Source organism: Mastigoproctus giganteus, chromosome 13, assembly GCF_048544385.1.
Source record: "Mastigoproctus giganteus isolate SK-2022 chromosome 13, ASM4854438v1, whole genome shotgun sequence".
NCBI classification, from domain to species: Eukaryota; Metazoa; Arthropoda; class Arachnida; order Uropygi; family Thelyphonidae; genus Mastigoproctus; species Mastigoproctus giganteus.
Genome location: NC_143587.1, coordinates 120527357 through 120550523, shown reverse-complemented (window position 1 = coordinate 120550523; position 23167 = coordinate 120527357). Strand labels below are relative to the sequence as shown.

General features: G+C 37.8%; 1 protein-coding gene across 2 annotated transcripts in view; it reads right to left on the bottom strand.

Annotated features, from left to right (window-relative positions):
* The window catches only part of LOC150076406 (general transcription factor 3C polypeptide 3), a 327130-nt gene that overhangs the window by 252244 nt on the left and 51719 nt on the right, over positions 1-23167 (bottom strand). For both annotated transcript variants that reach the window (XR_016547855.1, XM_090388164.1), the window contains exon 6: positions 11697-11820. Coding sequence is in view for 1 of the 2 variants with exons in the window: in XM_090388164.1 (XP_090244290.1) it covers positions 11697-11820 (124 nt within the window). In the remaining variant the exon portion in view is untranslated. The remainder of the gene's footprint in view (positions 1-11696; positions 11821-23167) is intronic.

The following is a 23167-nucleotide window of genomic DNA, read 5'->3' as shown; positions in this document are numbered from 1 at the left end:
CACATATGTCCAAGGAGCAACAGGTGTAGTAGTGTCTTGGAAGATTTCATTTAAATCGACATTCCAAGTCTGAACAAGCTCTTTGATCCTGAGAGAGGCGGGTCTATTTTCATTTGGCTTGCTCTCATAGAAGACATCCCAATGAGTATTACAGAGATACTCCCAACTTGGGTGCGATGGTAGACTCTGGATCTTAGCAGCGTAGTGAAGCAGTAGTGTTTTTCTATGCAGGTGTAATGGAGATTCATGCGCTTCAATATATAGACTTTGGATCGGAGAAGTCCTGAAAGCTCCCAATGCAGTCCTCAGAGCACTGTGATGGATCATATTTAGCCGTTTTAAAGTAGTGCTCCTGGCAGAGTCATACACTGGACAACCATAATCTAGCCGTGAACGGATTAAACTTCTATAAAGATGCAGCAAAGTACACCGATCAGCTCCCCATGACATAGATGATACCGAACGAAGTATATTCAAATGCTTTAAACAAGAAGTTCTCAAATAAGTGATGTGAGCTTGGAAATTTAGTTTGCGGTCTAATAGTAGTCCAAGAAATTTAACGGTATTAACGAGAGGGATTGGAGTATTGTTTATTTTTAATTCAGGTCCAGGATGGAGAGCTCGCTTCTTGCAAAAGTGAGTGACAGTGCATTTCTTTTCTGACAGTCTGTAACTGTTCCGTGAAGTCCAGGATTCTATTTTGGTTATGGCAAGTTGTAGCTGCCGTTCAATGGTATTCATACTTTGAGATTGACAGGAAATGGTAAGATCATCTGCATACATATAAGTTTGAACAGTTTTTGGGATATCTCGTGTCATGCTGCTAACTCGGATTGAAAACAGTGTTGGACTGAGTATTGATCCCTGCGGGACTCCCTCTTCCTGAATGTGAGATGTAGAGAGGACGTTTTTGTATCGGACTTGAAAAGAGCGCAATTGCAGGAAATTCTGAATTATTTCTGGCAAATGACCCCTAAGCCCCAGATGGTAAAGGTCCGTAATAATACCATGCCGCCATGTAGTATCAAATGCCTTTTCAAGGTCTAAATTGACCATGAGTAGGTGTTGTTTCATGACAAAGGCATTTCGGATATGAGACTCGGCTTTAATGAGCACATCTAGGGTTGATCTATTTTTTCGAAAGCCATACTGGTGATCTGGAAGGAGATTTTCTGACTCCAGGATGTAAGTGAGCCTAGTATGAACCATTCTTTCGAAAATTTTTCCCATGCAACTCGTAAGAGATATTGGCCTGTAGTTTTCAACACAGGAAGGATTTTTTCCTGGTTTTGGTAAGGCGATAATGAACGAATGGCGCCATGAAGTTGGATATGCATTTTCAGAGAAGATCCGATTGTAAAAAATTAATATGGTTCTCAAGTCTTCTCCAAGTAAATGCTTTAACATAATGTAATCAACTCCATCTGGACCTGCAGCACTATTGGAAGATCTGTTTAATGATTCTTGAAGTTCTATTAATGTAAACGGTTGGTTGTATGGGAATGAGCGGCGCGTGGAGAAGTTAATTTTATACCGTTCTGCACCTGCTTTGATGTTCTGGAAGGTGGAAGCATAGGTGGCAGAAGCTGAGATTTTTGCAAATGATTCTGCTAATGCATTTGCAACTTCTTCGGGAGTAGAAATGTCTTTCCCTTTCCAATGAAGTATCGGAGAGGGCAGCTGAACAAATTTGCCATTTAGTGCCTGTATTCTTTTCCAGATGACTTGTGTGTCCGTGTCTTTGGTAATGGTAGAGGCAAAAACAATCCACGAATCTCGTTTCGCTTTCCGCCTAACTTGTCTAGCTTTTGCTTTTAGTCTTTTAAAAGCAATTAGGTTACTAGTGGTGGGATACTTGCGGAAATGATTCCAGGCGCGGTTTTTTTCCTGTTTGGCAATTAAACAATCTGTATTCCACCAGTGATTTCTGTGTTTTCGATATGGTGTGGATTTTGGAATGGAGGCCTTAGCTGCAGTCAGAATCTGATTGGTTATGTAAGTGTTTACATCATCAATATGTTGTCTTTGAACAAAATCTGTCTAAGTGTACCTGGGCAGAATAGCCACCCCAGTTTGCCTTTTTAAACTGCCAAGTGGATCGTTGGTCAGGATTTGAAGTTACCCCTGTTTGTAGCGAGCAAATAATTGGAAAGCAATCACTGTTGAAGGGATCGGTTAATACCGACCATGTCATGATTGGAAATATGGATGGAGAACAAATTGACAAGTCTAGTGCGGAAGCAGATCTGGTTGCTAAGTGGATGTAGGTAGGAGATCCAGAATTTAATAAATTAAGATCATTATTATGCATGAATTCCTCCATCAATTTGCCTCTTATATCCATTATGGCCGATCCCCACAATGGATGGTGTCCATTAAAGTCACCAAGAAGACAAATTGGAGTTGGGAGTTGTGCAATGAGGTTGTCAAGTTCTGAAAGCAGAAGTGGTGCAGATGGCGGAATATAAATGGAAACAATGGTAAATGACGTACCAACTGGAAGGCGAGCTGCCACAGCTTCTAGGGTAGTTCTCAATTGGATCGGCCTGGATGGTATGTTAGCGTTAACAAGAATAGCAACTCCTCCACGTGCAGGTGATACTGAGTTCCTATCTCGTCTGTAAATGGTATAACTTGAAAATTTTGGCAAAACTTGGGGTGACAAGAATGTTTCCTGTAGGCATACACCTATGGGATTAAATTGAGCTATTAAATCTCTTAAGTCATCAGAATGAGTGCTTAGTCCTCTGCAATTCCATTGTATGATCTTATTCATTATTTAGGTTTACCTGAGGGTGATTCATCTGACTGTTTTCTGTACGTGGGACATTTTTTCCGGTCCTTTTTTGAGAAAGTGGGGCGTCCAGTATCCATGGTGTCATCTTCATGGAGTTCTAGAATAGGTTCCTCATTGTCTAGCAACTCATCTACATCCATGCGTTTGGAGGGAGATTCCGTTTTTTTAGAGACTGATTCAGATTTTAATTGTTGTTGTTCTTTTCCAACTGGGACTGATGGGGCATGAGTAGGAATGCTGACTGGAGTATTTATGGCTTCGCTAGTTCTTTTTGGAGTATTTTCTTTTTCTGAGGTTGAAAGCGTAGATTTGAGCCAGTTCGCTAGAGAGGTGTTAGGTGGAACTGATACTTCTGTTTGAGCTGCAGCAGAAACGAAGTTCCGAGTGCGAGCTGCATAGGGACGACTACTAGGCAGGGTTGACATAACTTGTCTATGTGCCTCAGGAAAGGTGACTTTATTTTCTATTTTGTATTTTTGAATTTTCTTTCCTGTAATCCATAGCTCACATGTTTTGGAAAAAGCTGGGTGGCTTTCTTTGCAATTTGGACAAACAGAGGTTTTGACTGAGCAATCTGCTTGAGTGTGCTCTTTTGAGCCACAGATGGGACATATGGCCTCACCTCTACATGCCTGCTGCGAATGCCCGTATTTCTGGCATTTGAAGCAGCGAACGAACAGGATTCGGGATATATGGTCTAATACGACAATTCAAATAGCCAGCTTTAATTGAGGATGGTAAGTCTGGCGTACTGAATGTTAAAATGATGGATCTCGTTGGAGTGAGATTTCCATCTTTTTTAGTCATAATCCGTTTCACGTTTGTAACTTTTTGACTACTTAGTTCTTGAAATAGCTCTTCTTCGGAGACTGTAATTAGGTCCCACTCACTGATTACACCCTTTGATGAATTTAAGGTTCTGTGTGGGGTAATTGATACTGTGAGCCCACAAAATGATGTTGTGTTTAAGAGCCGCTCAGAATGTTTAGCGGTGGCAGTTTCAATGAGGAGATCTCCGGATTGTAGTCTTTTCACCATTTTTGGTGATCCAGTAATTGATTCCAAATATTTTTGAATCAAGAATGGTGATAATTTTCCTATAGGTTGGGAGGATAAAGAATGAATCACCAAGAAATTTGGTAATTCATTATGGTATTGAGGTTCCCTTCTAAGCCTTTTGGGGTTGTTGGTGTCACGGTCGTTGTCAGGAATTTCTGACCTTGAGCTTGATGGCTCTAAAGGTGGATAACTATTCGTATCCATGTTAGCTCCTTTTGGCCCTGGGGGTATATGTTTACCGGCCAGATTACCGGCCCCGCCACGGGGAGGCAGGAGCAGTGCCGCTTGTGGCCAAGCATTTAGGTTAGTACAGTTAGTAAGATGAATTAAATTAAAGAAAAAGGTTCTTTCCTTCTTCTGGGCTCTTTTCTTAGTGCTTTTAAGAAAGAAGGGCTACTTAACTGAAAAGTTTAATAATCAAGGGAGAAAACAAAAGAGAACCTAGTCGCTTAGAGAAAAACGCTTTTCAATCGCACGAGAATCGCTTGGCCACGGAAACGCTTGGCACCCGGGGCCACAATATTGCATACGATGTTTAAAACAAATTTTTAGATTTGTTAGCAAGTTTAATAGCTACACAGGTTTAGACCATGGTAAGCATAGTGACTAAGAAAAAGGCATGGGATGATTAAAAGACTGTAAGAGGACATGAGAACTATAGCAAGTAAAATCAAGTCTGTAATTAAAGTTACACAGGTGGTTAAGCATACTAAGGTGAATTATGAGAAGTTTTGGCTAAGAGTGTAAATAAAACTAGCAAGAATGTCAATCTTAATGCTGATTGGAAGTTAAATTATTTTATAACAGTCAAAATGAAGGGAAACTGCCCACATCTAGAAGAGAACAAAATGCCTGATTCTAATGGAATTTATCCAATTATATTAAAAGAAAGACAACAAAAGAGGCAGTTAAACCTTTAGCTAAAATAATGAGAGCATCCGCAGAATCAGGGGAAGTCCCTACAGAATGGAAATGTGCAAATGTATCTCCAATTTACAAGAGTGGTTCAATGAGTGAACTGGGTCACCACAAGTCACCCTTTGAAAGGACAAATCTGTAAGTTTGATTTTGTGATGGGGAAAATAATGGAGTCAGTAGCTAAAGAAGTGATTAGCATTAGTAGAGGCATGAGGCAAAAAAGCAAGCTTATACAGCATCAGCCAAAAGAAAAAAAAAAATTCCCATTTCACCGATCCATTCACTCCAAAAGTCTGTCCAGTTCTTCCTTGAATTTATTTAAGCTATAAACTTTCACGACAGATGAATGTTTATGCCAGCAATCAACCACTCAGTGGCTAAAGGCAATTTCTGCAAATCTATTGTACAATTGTCTTTCCTCATTTTGAATTTTTATGCCCCCTCAAGTGCATAATCTGAGAAAGGGGAAGAATGCCATGAGCACAGCTTGCTGAAACCATGCAAGGCCTAATACACCTCAATCAGGTCACCAGAAGCTGCAATTTTCAGAACTTAAAACTTTCTTGGTAAGAGCAACCTTTTGTTCCCCTCACCAATCTCGTTTCTCTTCTCTGTACTGATTCCAGCAGCTCTACATCCTTCTTAAAACGAGGTCTCCAGACCTCATCAAGTGTCAATTACCAGATTTGCACAACAAGATGACAATACATGTCCTCTGATCTTAAGATAAAGTATATGCCATTGCATAGTAAAATTAATAAATATAAAGGGGAAAAAAACCTTAGACAGCCAAAGTAAAAACGTATGTGAAAATAAGGTTATAAGGGAGGATATATAGAAAGCTGGCATTTAATTTATGGTTGATATATATATATGAACCTTTATATATATTTTATATATTTATTTATAGAATATGAAACCTGGATAATGCATGACAACTAGTCTGGCTGGAAAACCTGAAAATATTTCTTAAATTGGAACAGAAACAATGTACAAGTCTATTCAAGGTGTGGCTAAAGGTAACAACCGAAACAAGAGTACATAGAGCGCAAACTTCAAGAAATTACTGGTGTCATTTAACCTAGAGCTGAGTATATTCTTAATGTATACAAGAATGTTTTCACATTCATCAAGTGTTCATAAAAAACCAACAGAAGAGACTGGGATCTTAAGTTTTCACCATCACAGACATTCACAGTTAGCAGGAGAGATCTCCTCCCTCCTGCTAACTGTGAAAATCATTTTGAAATAGAAGAATCAGATTAGAGCATATATATATAATAGACAGCTGATTCAGTTAAACAATTAATCATTTCTAGAAAACATAAGTTGAGGATTTATTCAGTTTGAGATGGAATAACACCAATAGCTTTTGAGGCCTGCACGGTCTATTCCCTTACTTCAGATGGTCTCTGTAACCTCACTGATATATATTTATATCTTATCCTTCTCCCCCACCAATAATTCATTATAATGAAGTATTTTCATTCCAATACAAGTTTTTTCATAAATATGTACAAAAAATTCTAGGATGTATTCTAGAGTACAAAATAGGATAAATTCGTATAAATGTTTGTTCAAAAAAATGATTTATTTCTGAATTAAACTTTATATTAACCTTTTGAAAAAAAAAGCCATAAAACATAACCCATAATTTTTATGGGTTACACGACTTTAAAATAATTGTTCAAAGTAACATCCTTGCACTTGAACATGGGTTGTAACTTTTTAAATACCAGCAACTTCCACATTTCGATAATGCAACCTATCAACATCTTGTGGAGGGGTGAAATATCTTAAAGCAGTCCTGGCGAAACATCTAAAAAGTGTCTGTAATATTGACTGGTCAGTCACTAGAAAAATACATGGTCTAATTAATTGATCACCAACTCATGCAAGCCTTGCAATTTGATGATTACATCCCAAGGATCCCAGAAATGATAATGATGAAACTAGTCTCAGAACTTGTGTTGCTAAGCCCAGTCTGTTCAAATCAATGACTGCATTGTCAGTTGAAAGGAGTACAAATTACGGCAGTCACTGAAGAATGCACCAAAGAAACACAGTGAATTCTCAAAAGAACACAATTGAAAGAATATAATACTGTTTTTGGCATATTCACACCTCTGTTCCTGGGATCAGAGACAAGATGACAAATGACTGTTGCAAATAACTTACATATGCAATAATTAAGAAATAAAGCATTTAAAGGAATCTTTAGAATCTTTAATACTCTTGTCCCCTTATTTTGGACCCTTCAATACATTCCAGAATTTTTGGCCAATACTTTAGAAACACCTTGTATAAGATAGTCATATAATAGAAATAACAGCAGTAAATTAGCATTATCATTAGTAGAGGCATACGATGCAAAAACGCAAGCTTATGCAGCATCAGCAAAAAAAAAAAACCCTCCCATCTCACACCTCCATTCGTTCCAAATGCCTGTCCAGCTCAGCCTTAAATTTATTTAGGCATTTTAGCTTCCACAACAAAAGATGGAAGTCTGTTCCACCAATCAACTACTCGCTGGCTAAAGGCAAATTTCCGCACATCTATTCTACAACTATCTTTCCTCAATTTGAAACTGTGCCCCCTCAGGTTCTTAGTCTGAGCAAGAGAAAGAATCCCATCAGCATTCAGCTTGCTCAACCCATTCAAGGCCTTATACACCTCAATCAGATCACCTTGCAGGTGCCTACTCTCCAAGCGCTGCAATTTGCAGAACTTAAGCCCTTCTTGCTAAGAGCAACCCTTTGTTCCCCTCACCAATCTTGTTGCCCTTCTTTGTACTCGTTCTGGCAACTCTACATCCTTCCTAAAATTAGGCCTTCCGGCCTGTACACAGTACCCTAAGTGTGGTCTGACCACTGCCTTGTATAACAGGATAATCACCTCCCTGTCCCTGCTAACAAAATTCCTATATATCATTGACAAGACTTCATGACTCGCCCCAACAGCTTGTCTGCACTGCTCAGAAAACTTCATATCTGCCTGCACAATTACCCCAGGTCCTTTTCGTTCTCTACCACTGTCAGTGTAGTACCACAGAGTTGATGCGTCACTCTGGGGTTTCTGCTTCCTATATGTAGTACTGTACATTTGTCAATGTTAAACTTCATTTGCCACGTCTCAGCCCATCCGCTCAACTTTTCTAGATCCTGTTGCAGCAGTGTACTGTCATTAGTGTCCTTAACAACTCTGCCAACCTTTGTATCATCTGCAAACTTGGACATTAAACCCGATATACCTTCATCAATATCATTGATAAATATACAAAACAAAAATGGGCCCAACATCGAACCCTGGGGAACTCCACTAATAACATTTGTCCACAAAGAGCAGTGTCCATTAATTATCACTCTCTGTCGTCTTCCACTCAACCATCCCTTTATCCATTTGTAGCAACCTACCCTTAATGCCACGCCTCTCAAATTTGTACAGCAGTCTTTCATGTGCAACAGCATCAAAAGATTTCCTGAAATCCAAGTATATGATATCAAAATTATTTTTGGCATTCAGTTCCTTTGTGACCACATCATAGTATCCAATCAAATTCGTCAGACAAGACCTCCCTTTAACAAACCCATGCTGTGTCTTAACTATTATTGCAGTCTTGTCTAGATGATCCTGCAATGCTTCTTTAACCAGTGATTCCATTATTTCCCCGGAACACAGGTCTAACTATAGACCTGTTAAACACAGGTTTAACAGGTCTATAGTTACTCGAGTCACCTTTTGAACCCCCCTTTGTGAATTGGTGATACATTTGCACACCTCCAGTCCAAGGAAGCTCTCATAATTATGGCTAACGGTTTGCTTACTTCCTTTGCTGCCACCTTTAATATAACTAGATAGATCCCTTTAATATAACTGGATACATAAGGTGCCTTCCTTATGTTTCACTTCAACAATTTTTCCTCCACTTTGCTCTCAGTTATTACAAAATCACTTAGCTCGCTGTTAGTATTTGATAAACTTCTGGCACTACCCTCATTGAATAAGTACTCATGTGTGAATGTAGATGCAAAATACTCATTTCAGTTTATCAGCTACCTGAGCATGATCATCAATAGTCAACCCATCTATGTTAAGTGGTCCAATCTGATTCATTCCTTTCCTTCTAGAGTTTACATACGTAAACTCGTTGCTGTTTTTCTTTGCATCCTTTGCCAAAGATTTCTAATAATCTACCTTCGCCTGCCTAATCTCCTTTGTGATTTGATTACAGACTAGTTTATACCTGCCATAAGCTTCTGTGTCACCTGATACTTTATATGTAACCCATACATTTTTCTTCTCTGGTACGAGCCTCATGGTGCCTCCGTAGCCAGGAGCAGCAGTGCATAGCACACGCATCTTGATTAGACTGGGGTTCGAGCCTGTGACCACGAAATACGGAGGATGCCGAAAGGTCAGGGAATGCCCACCGCATATACTCGGAGCAATATGGCCTTAGTTGCTAATGCTCCTAAAAACCAAATAACAACAACGAGCCTCATTAATTCATCTGACATCCATTTAGGCCTAAACCTTGAACAGTATTTCTTAGTTGGAATGAAAAGCCTAGCAGCCTCCAAAATTAAGTCCCTGAAGGCTTCCCATTTAGAATTCAATGTCATTTAGAATTCAACATTGGTAACATCATCATCCCACTGAGATGGGAGAAATCCCAGGTGCCGTCCGACACGAACATACCCGTACAGAATTTAAAAACTGTCTGAGACCTCTGTAGCCAATTTTACGAAAGCAAAAGCCCTTCCCTTTAGCCTCGATGGTAATTACATCTTTAAGTAATTCCCACATCAGTACATTGTGGTCACTGTCTTCCAGTGGTTCTTTTATCTGCAAATTCTTAATGCATGAATAATCACTACTGATAATCAAATCAAGATTATTACTCCCTCTGGTTACCTCTCGAACATGTTGCTGTAGAAACAGTTATCCTATAAATCCACAAAAGTCTTGCTAGTGTGCGAGTGACCAACCCACATGTTCCAGTTAATATCTGGAAAGTTAAAATCTCCCATTATAAGACATTCTGATTTACTGGCCCACTCTATTTCTCTGCACAATTGCTCATTATACTCATCAGATTAGGTGCCTCCGTAGCCAGGTGGGAAGGAGCAGCAGTGCATAGCACACGCTTCTTGATTAGACCAGGGTTCGAGCCAGTCACCACCAAATACGGAGGATGCGGAAAGATCAGGGAATGACCACTGCATATCCCGGAGCAATATGGCCCTAGTTGCTAATGCTCCTAAAAACCAAATAACTAACTAACTAACTCACTCATCAAATTCATTAGGCCTATAACAAATACCTACTCTCATTTTTCCTTTCCCAGTGTTCACACCAAACAGACTCGACATTGTATTGTCCACCAACATCCATTAGATGCACTTCCTTAGATTTTATGTGTTTCTTAAATAACAGCATAACCCCTCCTCCCTTCCTGTACACATTACTCCCCAAATTCCAATTCTGCACTGCTTATATCTGTCTGACACCACATGTCTGATATCCCAACAATATCTGCATTTGATGTCTTGACTAGCACTTCAAGCTCATCAAATTTATTAACTATACTCCTAGCATTGGTGTACATGCAAGTATACATGCACCTGATTCTACTCTTGGTTACCCTAACACAGCCCATGTATTTACTTGTTCCACTACGACTCCCAACGGTCCTGGAAATCTCCATTATCTTGCTTTCCAGGCTGCTGCTCATTCTAATCAAAGCAGTGCAAGAATCATTTTTGCCTCTGCCTGCACCCACTGTTAACCTTTTAGTCTGTGTATACCCCCAAGGTAGCAGTTTTCCGACCCACCTAACTCTGCCTCAATATCACAAATGCAAGAAGATAGAGTTTACTACCCGTTTGGTGCCTCCGTAGCTAGGTGGGCAGGAGCAGTAGTGCGTAGCACATGCTTCTTGATTAGACCGGGGTTTGAGCTCGTGACTACCAAATACAGACGATGCGGAAAGGTCAGAGAATGACCACTGCATATCCCCGGAGCAATATGGCCTTAGTTGCTAATGCTCCTAAAAACCAAATAACAAACAAACTACCCATTTATAATAAGATTCACTAACAGAAAAGTCCAATAAACCAAAAAATGCAAATTATTTTTATTGTTTTATGGTCGTGACATCCAGAAACGTACCTTAGAAAAATATAAAAAAGGTGTGCAAAACTGATTCTTTAATGGGAACATATAATAACAATGAAAGGGTAGTGCAATTTCCATTATAAATATAGTGAAATATTAGTAATATAGTGAAATTTTCAACTTCCAAAAACTTGGAACGAATTACATAAAAAAAAAAAAAAAACAATGTGTTATTGGGTTCACATTACAATATTTTCATGATACCTCCATTAATTCCTACAGGGTGCAAAATACATTTCCCTGATTTTTTTAAGTTTGCACTGGCCGACAAAAACTTACATAAAATCGAATTTCCATAAGTTGAGTATTACGTAAGTCGGGGAGTTCCTGTAGTATAATTTTTTTTACATTTTAGTATATTAATGTCATAAAAATTTTCTTAATTTTTTTATTTTATTTTATATATAATTCAGAAGATTGAGTTACTGTTGATTTCTGTAAAAGTAAATTTTTTAGCTATGATACTGTTTTGCTTGAATCACACATCCAGATTTCTATAACCCAACAGTTGCATGGGGATCAGAAAAGACCATACATATGTCAATCAATAAGTAATGTAAACAATATCTCTGTAATTTATGATTAATGTGGCTAAACTTCCCTGTTAAACTATGCTGTAACATTGAAAAAATTCCTGTTAAATTACCCTCGCAACAGTAATTTCTAAAATATTTATGAGCCACCACAGCATAATCAAGAAAAGTGAGTTGAGTTGCAAAATGATAACATAATATTTCAGTCATACCTTGCCGAATAATTTCTAAGCACATTTTTATAGCATCTTCTTTGTCGCCGCGAGCAAAACATAAATTTGCTTCTCCCATCAAACCTTGTAAATATTTTGGTAATCTAGTATTCCTTCTTCCTCTCTATAAAATAAATAATGAAGCACAAAAAAAAATTAGTATCTATTTCCTTTACAGCCATGTTATTAACAAACTTACTAATACAAAAGATGGATATGAACTGTTAGTAAAGAAAATCTTAAGAATGAAAAAAATGGATTCCTCTAGCCAATTCCTAAGTCCAGGAGCTAAAACCAACTTTAATGTGTTCAAAATGAATGTAACTTCTATCCATGCATTATACATACAAATAACAATAAAATTAGCTACACATTTTTTAAACCTTTTTTTTTTTTTTTTTTTAAGTCTAGTTTCAATGTGGAGAGGGAGACTAGTAGTCTAAATGAGTTAATCCTGATTGTAATTTATTCCATCCATGCAATTTATTTCATCCATTTGATGACAACAGGTGTAAAAAAAAAAGAATTAGATAGTATGGACCAGAGCTCTAATGCTCAACACATTCTACATTGATATCAATATTTATAAAAGAATAAGAGAAGTTTACCTCAATATGATACGTAGAAGGCTTTCATATGATACTCTCCAGAAATAAAAAAACAAAAACAATTTAAAAAATCAAAAAACTTACATTATAGTCAAAAATCAATTAAATACAATTAAAAATCAATTTAAACGCAATTAAAAATCAATTTAAACGCAATTAAAAATCAAGTAAAAATTAATTTAACAAAAAAATTGCAAAACGATTTTCCTTCCTGAAGCTGACAATGCTTTTCGACTGTATGCCGTGATCACAAGAATGAAAATTACCAAATAGGGATGAACATGAAACTTAAATAGGGATCATTTGTTTTCGCGCATGCTCGTAAAAGATCACGAATCAGACATTAGATATGGCTGGAAAACATTAGGAGAATTCTCGTGTAATTTAATTTTGAGAGTTTCTGCAATTAATAGTCTTGTATAATTATGTTGGACACTGAAGTATTAGCATTAGTAGAGGCATATGATGCAAGAAAGCAAGCTTATGCAGCATCAGCTAAAAAAAAAAAAAAAAACCACTCCAATTTCACCCCTCTGTTCGTTCGAAATACCTGTCCAGCTGAGCCTTAAATTTATTTAGGCTATCAACTTCCACAACAAGGGATGGCAATCTGTTCCACCAACCAACTACCCGCTGGCTAAAGGCAAATTTCCGCACATCTATACTACATCTGTCTTTCCTCAGTTTCAATTTATGCCATCTCAGGTGATTATTCAGAGCAAGAGGAAGAACCCCATCGGCATTGAGCATGCTCAAACCATTCAGGATTTTGTACACCTCTATCAGATCACCACGCCGGTGCCTAGTCGCCAGACACTATAATTTGCAAAACTTAAAACCTTTCTTCGTAAGAGCAACATTCTATTCCATTCACTAATCTTGTTGCCCTTCTCTGTACTCGTTCCAGCAGCTCTACATCCTTCTTGAAATGAGGACTCCAGACCTGTATACAGTGCTCAAGGTGTGGCCTAACCATTGCCTTATACAAGGGAATAATCACCTCCTTATCCCTGCTAGAAAAATTCCTGTATATTATTGACAAGACACCACGAGCTACTCTTGCAGCTCATCTGCACTGTCAGAGAAATTCATATCTCCTTGCACAATTACCCCCAGGTCCTTTTCATTCTCTACCAGTGTCAGTGTAGTACCACAGAGTTGATACGTTGCTGTGGGGTTACTGTTTCCCATAAGTAGTACTTTACATTTGTCTATGTTAAACTCCACCTATCAGCCCATCTGCTCAATCTTTCCAGATCCTGTTGCAGCAGCATAGCGTCAGTAGGGTCCTTAACAACCCTGCCAACCTTTGTATCGTCTGCAAACTTGGACATTAAGCTTGATATATCATCATCAATATCATTTATAAATACAGAAAACAACAATAGACCCAACACTGAACCCTGAGGGACTGCACTAATAACATTAGTCCACGATGAGCAGTGTTCATTGATTACCACTCTCTGTCTTCTCCCCCTCAACCATCCCTTTATCCATAGCAGCAATTTGCCTCCAATGCCACACTGCTCCAATTTGTGCAGCAGTCTTCCATGTGCAACAGTATCAAAAGCCTTTCTAAGATCCAAATATATAATATCAAATTTATTCTGTGCATCCAGTTCTTTTGTGACTGCATCATAGTATCCAATCAAATTGGTCAGGCAAAACTTTCCCTTAACAAAACCATGCTGTGTCCGAGCTATAACTGAAGTCTTGTCTAGATGATCCTGCGGTGCTTCTTTACCCAGTGCCTCCATTAATTTTCCTGGAACAGAAGTTAAACTCACAGGTCTACAATTACTTGTGTCAGCCTTTGATCCTCCTTTGTGAATTGGGGTCACATTTGCACATCTCCAGTCCATTGGCACCTCCCCTGAGATCAGGGAAGCTCTCATAATTATTGTTGTTATTTGTTGTTATTTGGTTTTTAGGAGCATTAGCAACTAAGGCCATATTGCTCCGGGATATGCGGTGGTCATTCCCTGACCTTTCCGCATCCTCCATATTTGGTGGTGACGGGCTCGAACCCCGGTCTAATCAAGAAGCGTGTGCTAACGCACCGCTGCTCCTTCCCACCTGGCTACGGAGGCGCGTCTCACAATTATGGCTAAGGGTTTGTTTACTTCCTTTGCTGCCTCCTTTAATATAACTGGATAGATCACATCCACGCCGGGTGCCTTTTTTTATGTTTATCCTCAACAATTTCTCCTCCACTTTCCTCAGTTATTACAAAATCATCTAGCTCACTGCCAGAGTTTACTTCACTTCTGGCATTCCCCTTCCTGAATAACTCCTCATGGGTGAATGTAGATGCAAAATACTCATTTAGTTTGTTAGCCACCTGAGCAGGATCATCAACAGTTCAACCATCAATATCCAGTGGACCAATCTGATTCATCCCTTACCTTTTAGAGTTTACATAGGTAAAGACCTCTTTTCTGTTTTTCTTTCATCCTTTGCCAAGGATTTCTCATAATCTATCTTTGCCTGCTTAATCTCCTTTGTAACTTGGTTAGAGACCAGCTTATATCTATCATAGGCTTCCAAGTCACCCATTAATTTATATGTATCCCATGCATTTTTCTTCTCCGCCATATGTCTCATTAGTTCATCTGACATCCATTTAGGCCTAAACCTTGAACAATATTTCTTAGTTGGTATGTAAAGCCTAGTAGCTCCCAAGATAAGTTCTTTGAATGCTTCCCATTTTGAGTTTGCTGTTGGTAACATCATCAGTTGGTCCCACTGTATAGAATTTAAATACTGTCTCAGACCATCGTAGTCGCCTTTACGAAAGCAAAAACCCTCCCCTTTACTCCTGATGGTAGTTACCTCTTTGAGTAAATCCCACTTCAGCACACTGTGATCACTGTCACCTAGTGGTTCCTTTATCTGCAGATTCTTAATGCATGAAGAATCCCTACTGATAATCAGATCAAGAGTATTACTCCCTCTAGTTGCATCCCGAAGATGCTGATGTAGAAAACAATCATCCAATAAATCCACAAAAGCCTTGCTGTATGAGTGACCAACCCACAAATTCCAGTCAATATCTGGGAAATTAAAATCCCCCATTATAAGACTCTCTGATTTACTGGCCCACTCTATTTCCCTGTACAGTTTCTTATTATACTCATCAGAGTCATTAGGCCTATAGCACACTCCTAATCTCAATTTTCATCTCCCAATGCTCATGTCACACCAAACTGACTCGACACTGCACTGTCCAGCCATGTCGACTGGCTTCGCTTCCTTGGATTTTATGTGTTTCTTAACTAATAGCATAACCCCTCCTCGCTTCCTATCCTGTCTGTACACATTGTACTCCTCAAATTCCAGTTCTGCATTCCTTATATCTGTGTGACACCACGTCTCTGATATCCCAACAATATCTGCCTTTGATGTTTTAAGCAATACCTCAAATTCATCAAATTTATTTACCAAACTCCTAGCATTGGTGTACACGCAAGTATACATGCACCTGTTCCTATTCTTAGCTACCCTAACACAATCCATGTAGTTAATTATAACGCAATGACTCCCACCAGTCTCTGAAATATCCTGCATTTTGTTTTCCAGGCTGCTGCTCATTCCAATAGAAGCAGTGCAAGAATCACTTTCACCTCTGCCAGTGGCTACTGCTAATCTATTAGTCCTTGTATCCCCCAAGCTAGCAGTTTTCCGACCCACCTAACATGCAGCCTCAGTTCATATGTTGTGATCACAGGAATGAAAATTACCAAATGGGGGTGAGCATGAAACTTAAATAGAGATTATTTGCCTTTGCGCATGCACGTAAAAGAACATGAATTGGAGATTAGATATGGCCAGTGAATATTAACAGAATTCTCGCGTAATTTAATTTTGACGGTTTCTGCAATTAATAGTCTTGTATAATTACGTTGGACACTTAAGTATTTTGGCCTTGTTAAATAAAAAAAGTGTTTTTCGTTAACGGCATGAAAGGCTAATTCTGATGCTGCTGAATGAGATACACGAACTGAGGCCGTATGTTGATTAACATGAAAATTGAGAGGAAACCACGTAGAACCTTGATAAGATGAGTTACAATTGCCACGATTAATGTTACATACCAGGTCATTTATTTGTGTTGTGAACGAGGAAAGGACTGAGCGATTTTTCAGTATAGTATGTAATTCTATACTGAAAAATTGTATTGGCCTGGCCACAATTTTAAATTCAGTATCTTTAAAGAATCTGTTAAGCTGTTTGTGTCACTGTTCAACATATGGGACAGAAATAAAGCATTTTTTGATATTATTATTGTTGGTTGGTGTAGTGTTTAGTATCCTATTCTTAGCTTGTAACCTAATTTGGTTTATTGTAGCAAGGGGGTAAACCTCTGTTTAAGAATCTGCTGGTTAATATTGGTATTTCTGTGCCCAAAGCTGATTCCATCTTGAATATTTACAGGCATTGAGAAATTGATTAAAGATAATCGATCTTCTGTAGGTGAATGAGTGGTAGCTGTTATAATGCAGAAGCATACCGGTGTGTGTAAGTTTACGATAGATGTTTAATTGGATTTTATTCGAGTCTCGAGTAAGCGTGAAATTTAGAAAATTTAATGACTTTGTATCTGTATTCTCCCTTTCCAATGTAAATTGAGTCTAGAATGAATATTATTAAACGAACGTAAAATGTCTTGGATAGTGCTACTATCATTAATAACTAGAACATCATTGAAATACCTTCCACAGTATGTGATACGGGGTAGTAAAGGTATTAAACGTATATGCTCAATCGTTGAAGAGATAGATCTCCGATATTATGGCCAGGCCAATATGGAAATTACACATTATACTGAAAAATCGCTTAGTCCTACAACATCGTCGAAACACCTTCCATAGTATGTGATACGGGGTAGTAAAGGTGTTAAATGTATATGCTCAATCGTTGAAGAGAAAGATCTCCGATATTATGGCCAGGCCAATATGGAAATTACACATTATACTGAAAAATCGCTCAGTCCTTTCCTCCATAGATTTGTGACGTGAAGCATAGGCCTCAGAAATAAAAAAACAGATACGTTAAAAAATTTAATACATTATCGGGAGTGTCATGACACGTTCATATGAGTTCAAACACATTGTTGCGAACTTGCAACCAAGTGCATACGACTGGATGACCCCCCCCCCCTGGAATACACATATGCTACCACAGAATACTTCAGCTAGTTTGTGAACACCCCCTCGCCCGACATTCAACGAACTGACATATCAACAGGTTACAAATCTTTCCTCGTATACGCTATCGCAGGACCAGATTTCTCTTTTATTGAAAGGATTAAATTATAATTTGCCACTCCAAAAACTACCTAAAAAACAGTGTGAATTTGGACTTCGTAATGTTCCACAAAAAGATTTACTTATTCAAGAAGTTAACCAAGTGGTGAATAACATAAAAGAAACACGACTTCCTAAATTGAATACTCGGGGCAGTTCAACTTTACGTGAACTTCGAGAAAAGACATTAAAGACATTATTCAGAGGGCAGATAAAGGGGATACAGTGGTAATACTCAATAAACCTGATTACATTAATAAGTTAGATTCAGTTGTATCAGATACCTCCATTTGTCTTGAAGTAGACCCAGCACTATTTACCAATTTGGTCATTCAATACAATAAAACGTTAACCACATACCGAAAAAATGACTACATTACCATGGTGCAATTGAAGGAATTGAAGGCCAGAAATACAATATTCCTGCACTCTTCGGTCAGGTAAAATTACGTAAGACCGAATTTCCTATTCAGCCTATTGTTTCCTAGAGAAACTTGGCATTTTCATCCTTGGCCACACATGTATATAGCATTATTAAAACCCTTTAGACAGACGATACAATTTTGGATTAAGAACTACAATACATTATTTAATAACCTTATGAACTGTAGACTTGGCAATAATGATAATTTATTCTCACTAGATGTTACCTTGTTATATACGAATGTAAATGTTGAATATACATTAGATATTCTTTGGATATATATATATATAATATATATCTAATGTATATCTTTGGATATACATTAGATATATATTAGATATTCTAATAACTAGATACCAATTAATTATATGAAGCTTCCTATTAAGGAAATTTTTCATTTAATTAAACTCTTAGTTGAAGTCAACTATATCACCTTTTGAGACAAAGTATACAAACAAATTTTTGGGTTGCCAATTGGGATTAAGCCTGAGCGGCTTAATATTGGTGATCTCTCAACGATTGAGCATATACATTTGAAGCCTTTACTACCCAGTACATACTATGGGAGGTATTTAGACGATGTTCTAGTTATTACTGATAGTAGTACTATCCAAGACATTTTACATTTGTTTAATAATATTCATACTAGATTCAAATTTACATTGGAAAGGGAGAATACGGATACAAAGTCATTAAATTTTCTAAATTTCACGCTTACTCGGTACTTGAATAAAATCCAATTTAACATCTATCGTAAACTTACAAACACCGGTATGCTTCTGCATTATAACAGCTACCACCCGTTCACCTACAAAAGATCGATTATCTTTAATCAATTTCTCAATGCCTATAAATATTCAATGATGGAATCGGTTTTGGGCACAGAAATACCAATATCAACCAGCAGATTCTTAAACAGGGGTTGCCCCCTTGCTACAATAAACCAAATTAGGATACAAGCTAAGGATAGGATACAAAACACTCACCAACCAACAATAGTAATATCAAAAAATACTTTATTTCTGTCAATTATGTTGAACAGTGGCACAAACAGCTTAACAGATTCTTTAAAGATACCAAATTTAAAATTGTGGCCAGGCCAATACGGAATTACACACTATACTGAAAAATCGCTCAGTCCTTTCCTCGTTCGCAACACAAATAAATGACCTGGTACACATTTCTTGCGGCGATTGTGATTTGTTGTACCAAAGTTCTATGTGGTTTCCTCTCGATTTTTGTGTTAATTAACATGCGGTCTCAGTTCGTGTTTCTTGTTCAGCAGCGTCAGAATTAGCCTTTCATGCTGTTAACGAAAAACATACTTTTTTATTTAATGAGGCCAAAATACTTAGTGTCCGACGTAATTATACAAGACTATTAATTGCAGAAACTGTCAAAATTAAATTACATGAGAATTCTGTTAATGTTTGCCAGCCATATCTAATCTCCGATTCGTAATCTTTTACGAGCATGCGCGAAGAGAAATAATCCCTATTCAAGTTTCGTGTTCACCCCTATTTGGTAATTTTCATTCCTGTGATCACGACATACAGTCAAAAAGTGTTGTCATCTTCAGGAAGGAAAATCGCTTTACAATTTTTTCACTAAATTAATTTTTTACTTGATTTTTAATTTTTAATTGCATGTAAAATTATTTTTAATTGTGTTCAACTGATTTTTAATTATTTTTGACTGTAATGTAAGTTTTTCGTTTTTTTAAATTGTTTTCATTTTAATTTCTGGAGAGTATCATACGAAAGTGTTCTATGTATCATACTGAGATAAACTTCTCTTTTTCTTTTACAAAAAAAAAAAAAAAGAATGAAAGAAAGTATAATATTATTCACTGTTATAATGTATGACAATTTTACAGTGCACACTGCATGCATTCTACCAATAAATAACTACCAGTGAACATGTATTCAAAGGGCCATAAGAACATTCCTGCTCAACAGCTTAGCCAATTCAGCAAACACTTTAGAACATAAAATTCAAACATGCTCTTCTACTTTCAACAAGAGATTATTCAAAATTTAATATTTAAGTCAATTTCCATTAATTAATATAGTTAGGAAACAATGTTACGTGGTTTTTTCCATGAAAATTGCTATAAAATAACCACTCTTTTACCATGTGAGATAATAATATAGTTTATTAAGCTTATAGCCCAAACAACTATACATTTAAGGTGATGTTTCAGGCAACTTATCGCTGCCTATCATCAGACAATACATTGACTGAAGTTTATTCATCAGACAATCTGAGTGTCAAAAAAAAAATGATCATAGGAGTAGCAGACTCCTTTTTGAAAGAAATTCCTTAAGTACTAATCTCTAGTAATTCCTCCATTGAAGAATTACTCGTAATTAGTGTTTAAGGAATTGGTGGTGGATATTTGAGAAGCTGAAGCTGTTTGCTGAGGACAAAGTTTTCTCAAACCGGGTGGAACGCAGAGTGCTACTGTCAGCAACTACAGACAGTCCATTCAGCAGAAGAAAATCATTAATATAAAAGAGGAAAAGAGTAAGAGACAGAACTGAACTATGGGGAACACCAGCATTAGTGAAGAAGTTAGAACACAGTGACATCCACTATCTCCTGAAGCAAGCAGTCAAAAAGAAACTTGAGATCCAATCCCAAAAATCAGTCAGCAATCCATAAGTTTGGACTTTATTGGAGGACCTTTATGACAAACATGATCCATAGCCTTAGAAATGTCAAAAGCAATTGTTTGAGATTCATCAAACTCTTCCACTGAATCTGCCCAAAGATGGGTAACATAAGCCAAAATATCGCCAGCGTATCGACACTGATGATATACTGGCTTATGACTTATGACTGACAATCCATACTGGCAACCACTGATTGATCAGATAGAAGGTTTCAAGATAATTTAACCATGCATTTGAAAAATCAGCATAAAATAATTCAAAACTGCATTTTGCTCACTCACTGAAGGTGAGTGAGCAAAATGCAGTTTTAATTAAATAAGTTAATTTAAGTAAATGAGCAAAAAGCAAAATTCACTCACTTTAAGTGAGTGAGTGAGAGAGCAAAATGCAGATCACAATTCGTGAATTTCAAAACATGTGAAATTGGACACCATCCTGTCAATAACATGCGCTTCACATGTTATTGACAGGATGACAGAGAAGCTACATAGAAGTCTGTACCATATCAGGAGGGATAAAAGAAAATGTTTAAGTAAGATAAGTGAGAGAGTGGCCCCGACACATCTGTTATTAGTGGTTAGTGTAGTGTCGACAAAAGCAGGACAGATTTCTGACATTTACAGACGTAGGCAAATGGGTAAGTTTGATAGACTTAGGGAACAAGTTACGACCAGGTATAATATAGAAAATAACACTGCTAGTAATTTTATAGTTAATTTAAGCAGTAAACAATTGACCAAAGAACAGGAAGCGGTTTTGAATCTAAGAACTAAGTTTGCAATGATTCTGTCGAAACCGCCCATCGCAGAAGTAGCGATGGGCATTGAGAGAGCGATCAATAGGCTACCTGAGGACGTGGCTAATGAAATCCGGACAAGGACAGCAGCTATTTTAAGTCAAGCAAAGAAAGTTCCCTCCAATCTTAACATTAGACAAAAAATAGCACTGAAAGGTCTCAGGCAGGAGGATAATATTGTGGTTCTACCGGCAGACAAAGGCAGGGTAACAGTGGTTCTTGACAAGGAGATGTATTTTAGTAAGGCATTGGATCTTCTGAATGACAGAACAACTTCTAAAATTATGGGCAAAAAACCATTGTTGAACTTGGAGCGCCAGGTTAATAGGATGGCATAAAGTTGGCTTAAGAATAATAAGATTTCTAAAGAACGGTATTGATCATTGCATGCTACGGGAAGCCAATTACCGAGGTTTTATGGACTGCCTAAGATACATAAAGTGGGTGTTCCACTCAGACCCACTGTTTTGTTTATAGGCAGTCCCACATATGCATTATCTGGTTTCCTGGCCAAATTGTTGGCACCGATAGTGAGGCTCTCTGAGTTTAGCGTTAGGGACAGCAAGGATTTTGTACATTTTATAAGAGAACAATCTATAGAAGAAAATGAAACCATGATATCTTTTGACGTGACATCTCTGTTTACATGTATTCCAATTAACCATGGGGTACGTTGTGCACACATGGCCTTACAGAAAGATGTCACCTTAAGTAGTAGGACCCAACTAGACATGGAGGACATTTGTAAAGGTATAGAATTATGTCTATCAAGCACCACTATGGTGTTTTGTAACACTAAGTATAAGCAGGTTCACGGGGCAGCAATGGGCTCCCCCCATTAGTGCAATTATTGCTAATTTGCCGATGGAGGAGCTCGAGGCTAGAATATTTAGTGATATGGTTCTCCCTATGCGTCCATGGAAAAGATATGTGGATAATACGTTCTCAATTATTTGAAAAGGGAGTGAAGATGAGGTTTTGAATTTTCTTAATGGCTTCTCTCCATTTATACACTTTACCTTGGAGGTGGAAGAAGGAGGGGTTTTACCATTCTTGGATGTGTTGGTCTACAGAGAAGGCCCATGTTAAAAGACTAAGGTTTACAGAAAACCTATGTGTAAAGATCAGTATTCACACTATAATTCAACTCAGGCCAACCATCACAAGAACAGTGTGATTAGAGCACTAATAGACAGGGCTAAATCACATTGTAGCACCTCCGAGGATAAAAAAAAAAGAAAAAAAAAGTGTTTGAGCAAGTCACGGCGGATCTCCTGAGGTGTGGCTACCCCCAGAGGATCATAAATAAGTATATCAAAGGAGAACAGAGGAGAGTTGAGGCATTTATGCCAATAGCCACCGCATACATTCCCTATTATCCGGGTTTAACCGAGCGAATTGCCCGTGTATTACGGGATCATCATACACGCTGTGTGCAACTGCCAGGACGTAAGTTGCACACAGTGTTGTCACAAGTGAAAGATCCCATTCCAAAAGAAAGTGTAAGTGGGGTCGTTTATAGCATTAAGTGCCCGGATTGTGGGGGGAAACAAAACAGCATTTAAAGGATCATCTGGGGGAGCACACGAAGGCGATAAGGAATGCAGATTATGCGAAATCGGCTGTGGCGGAGCATTATTGGGAGAAGCAACATCAAATCTC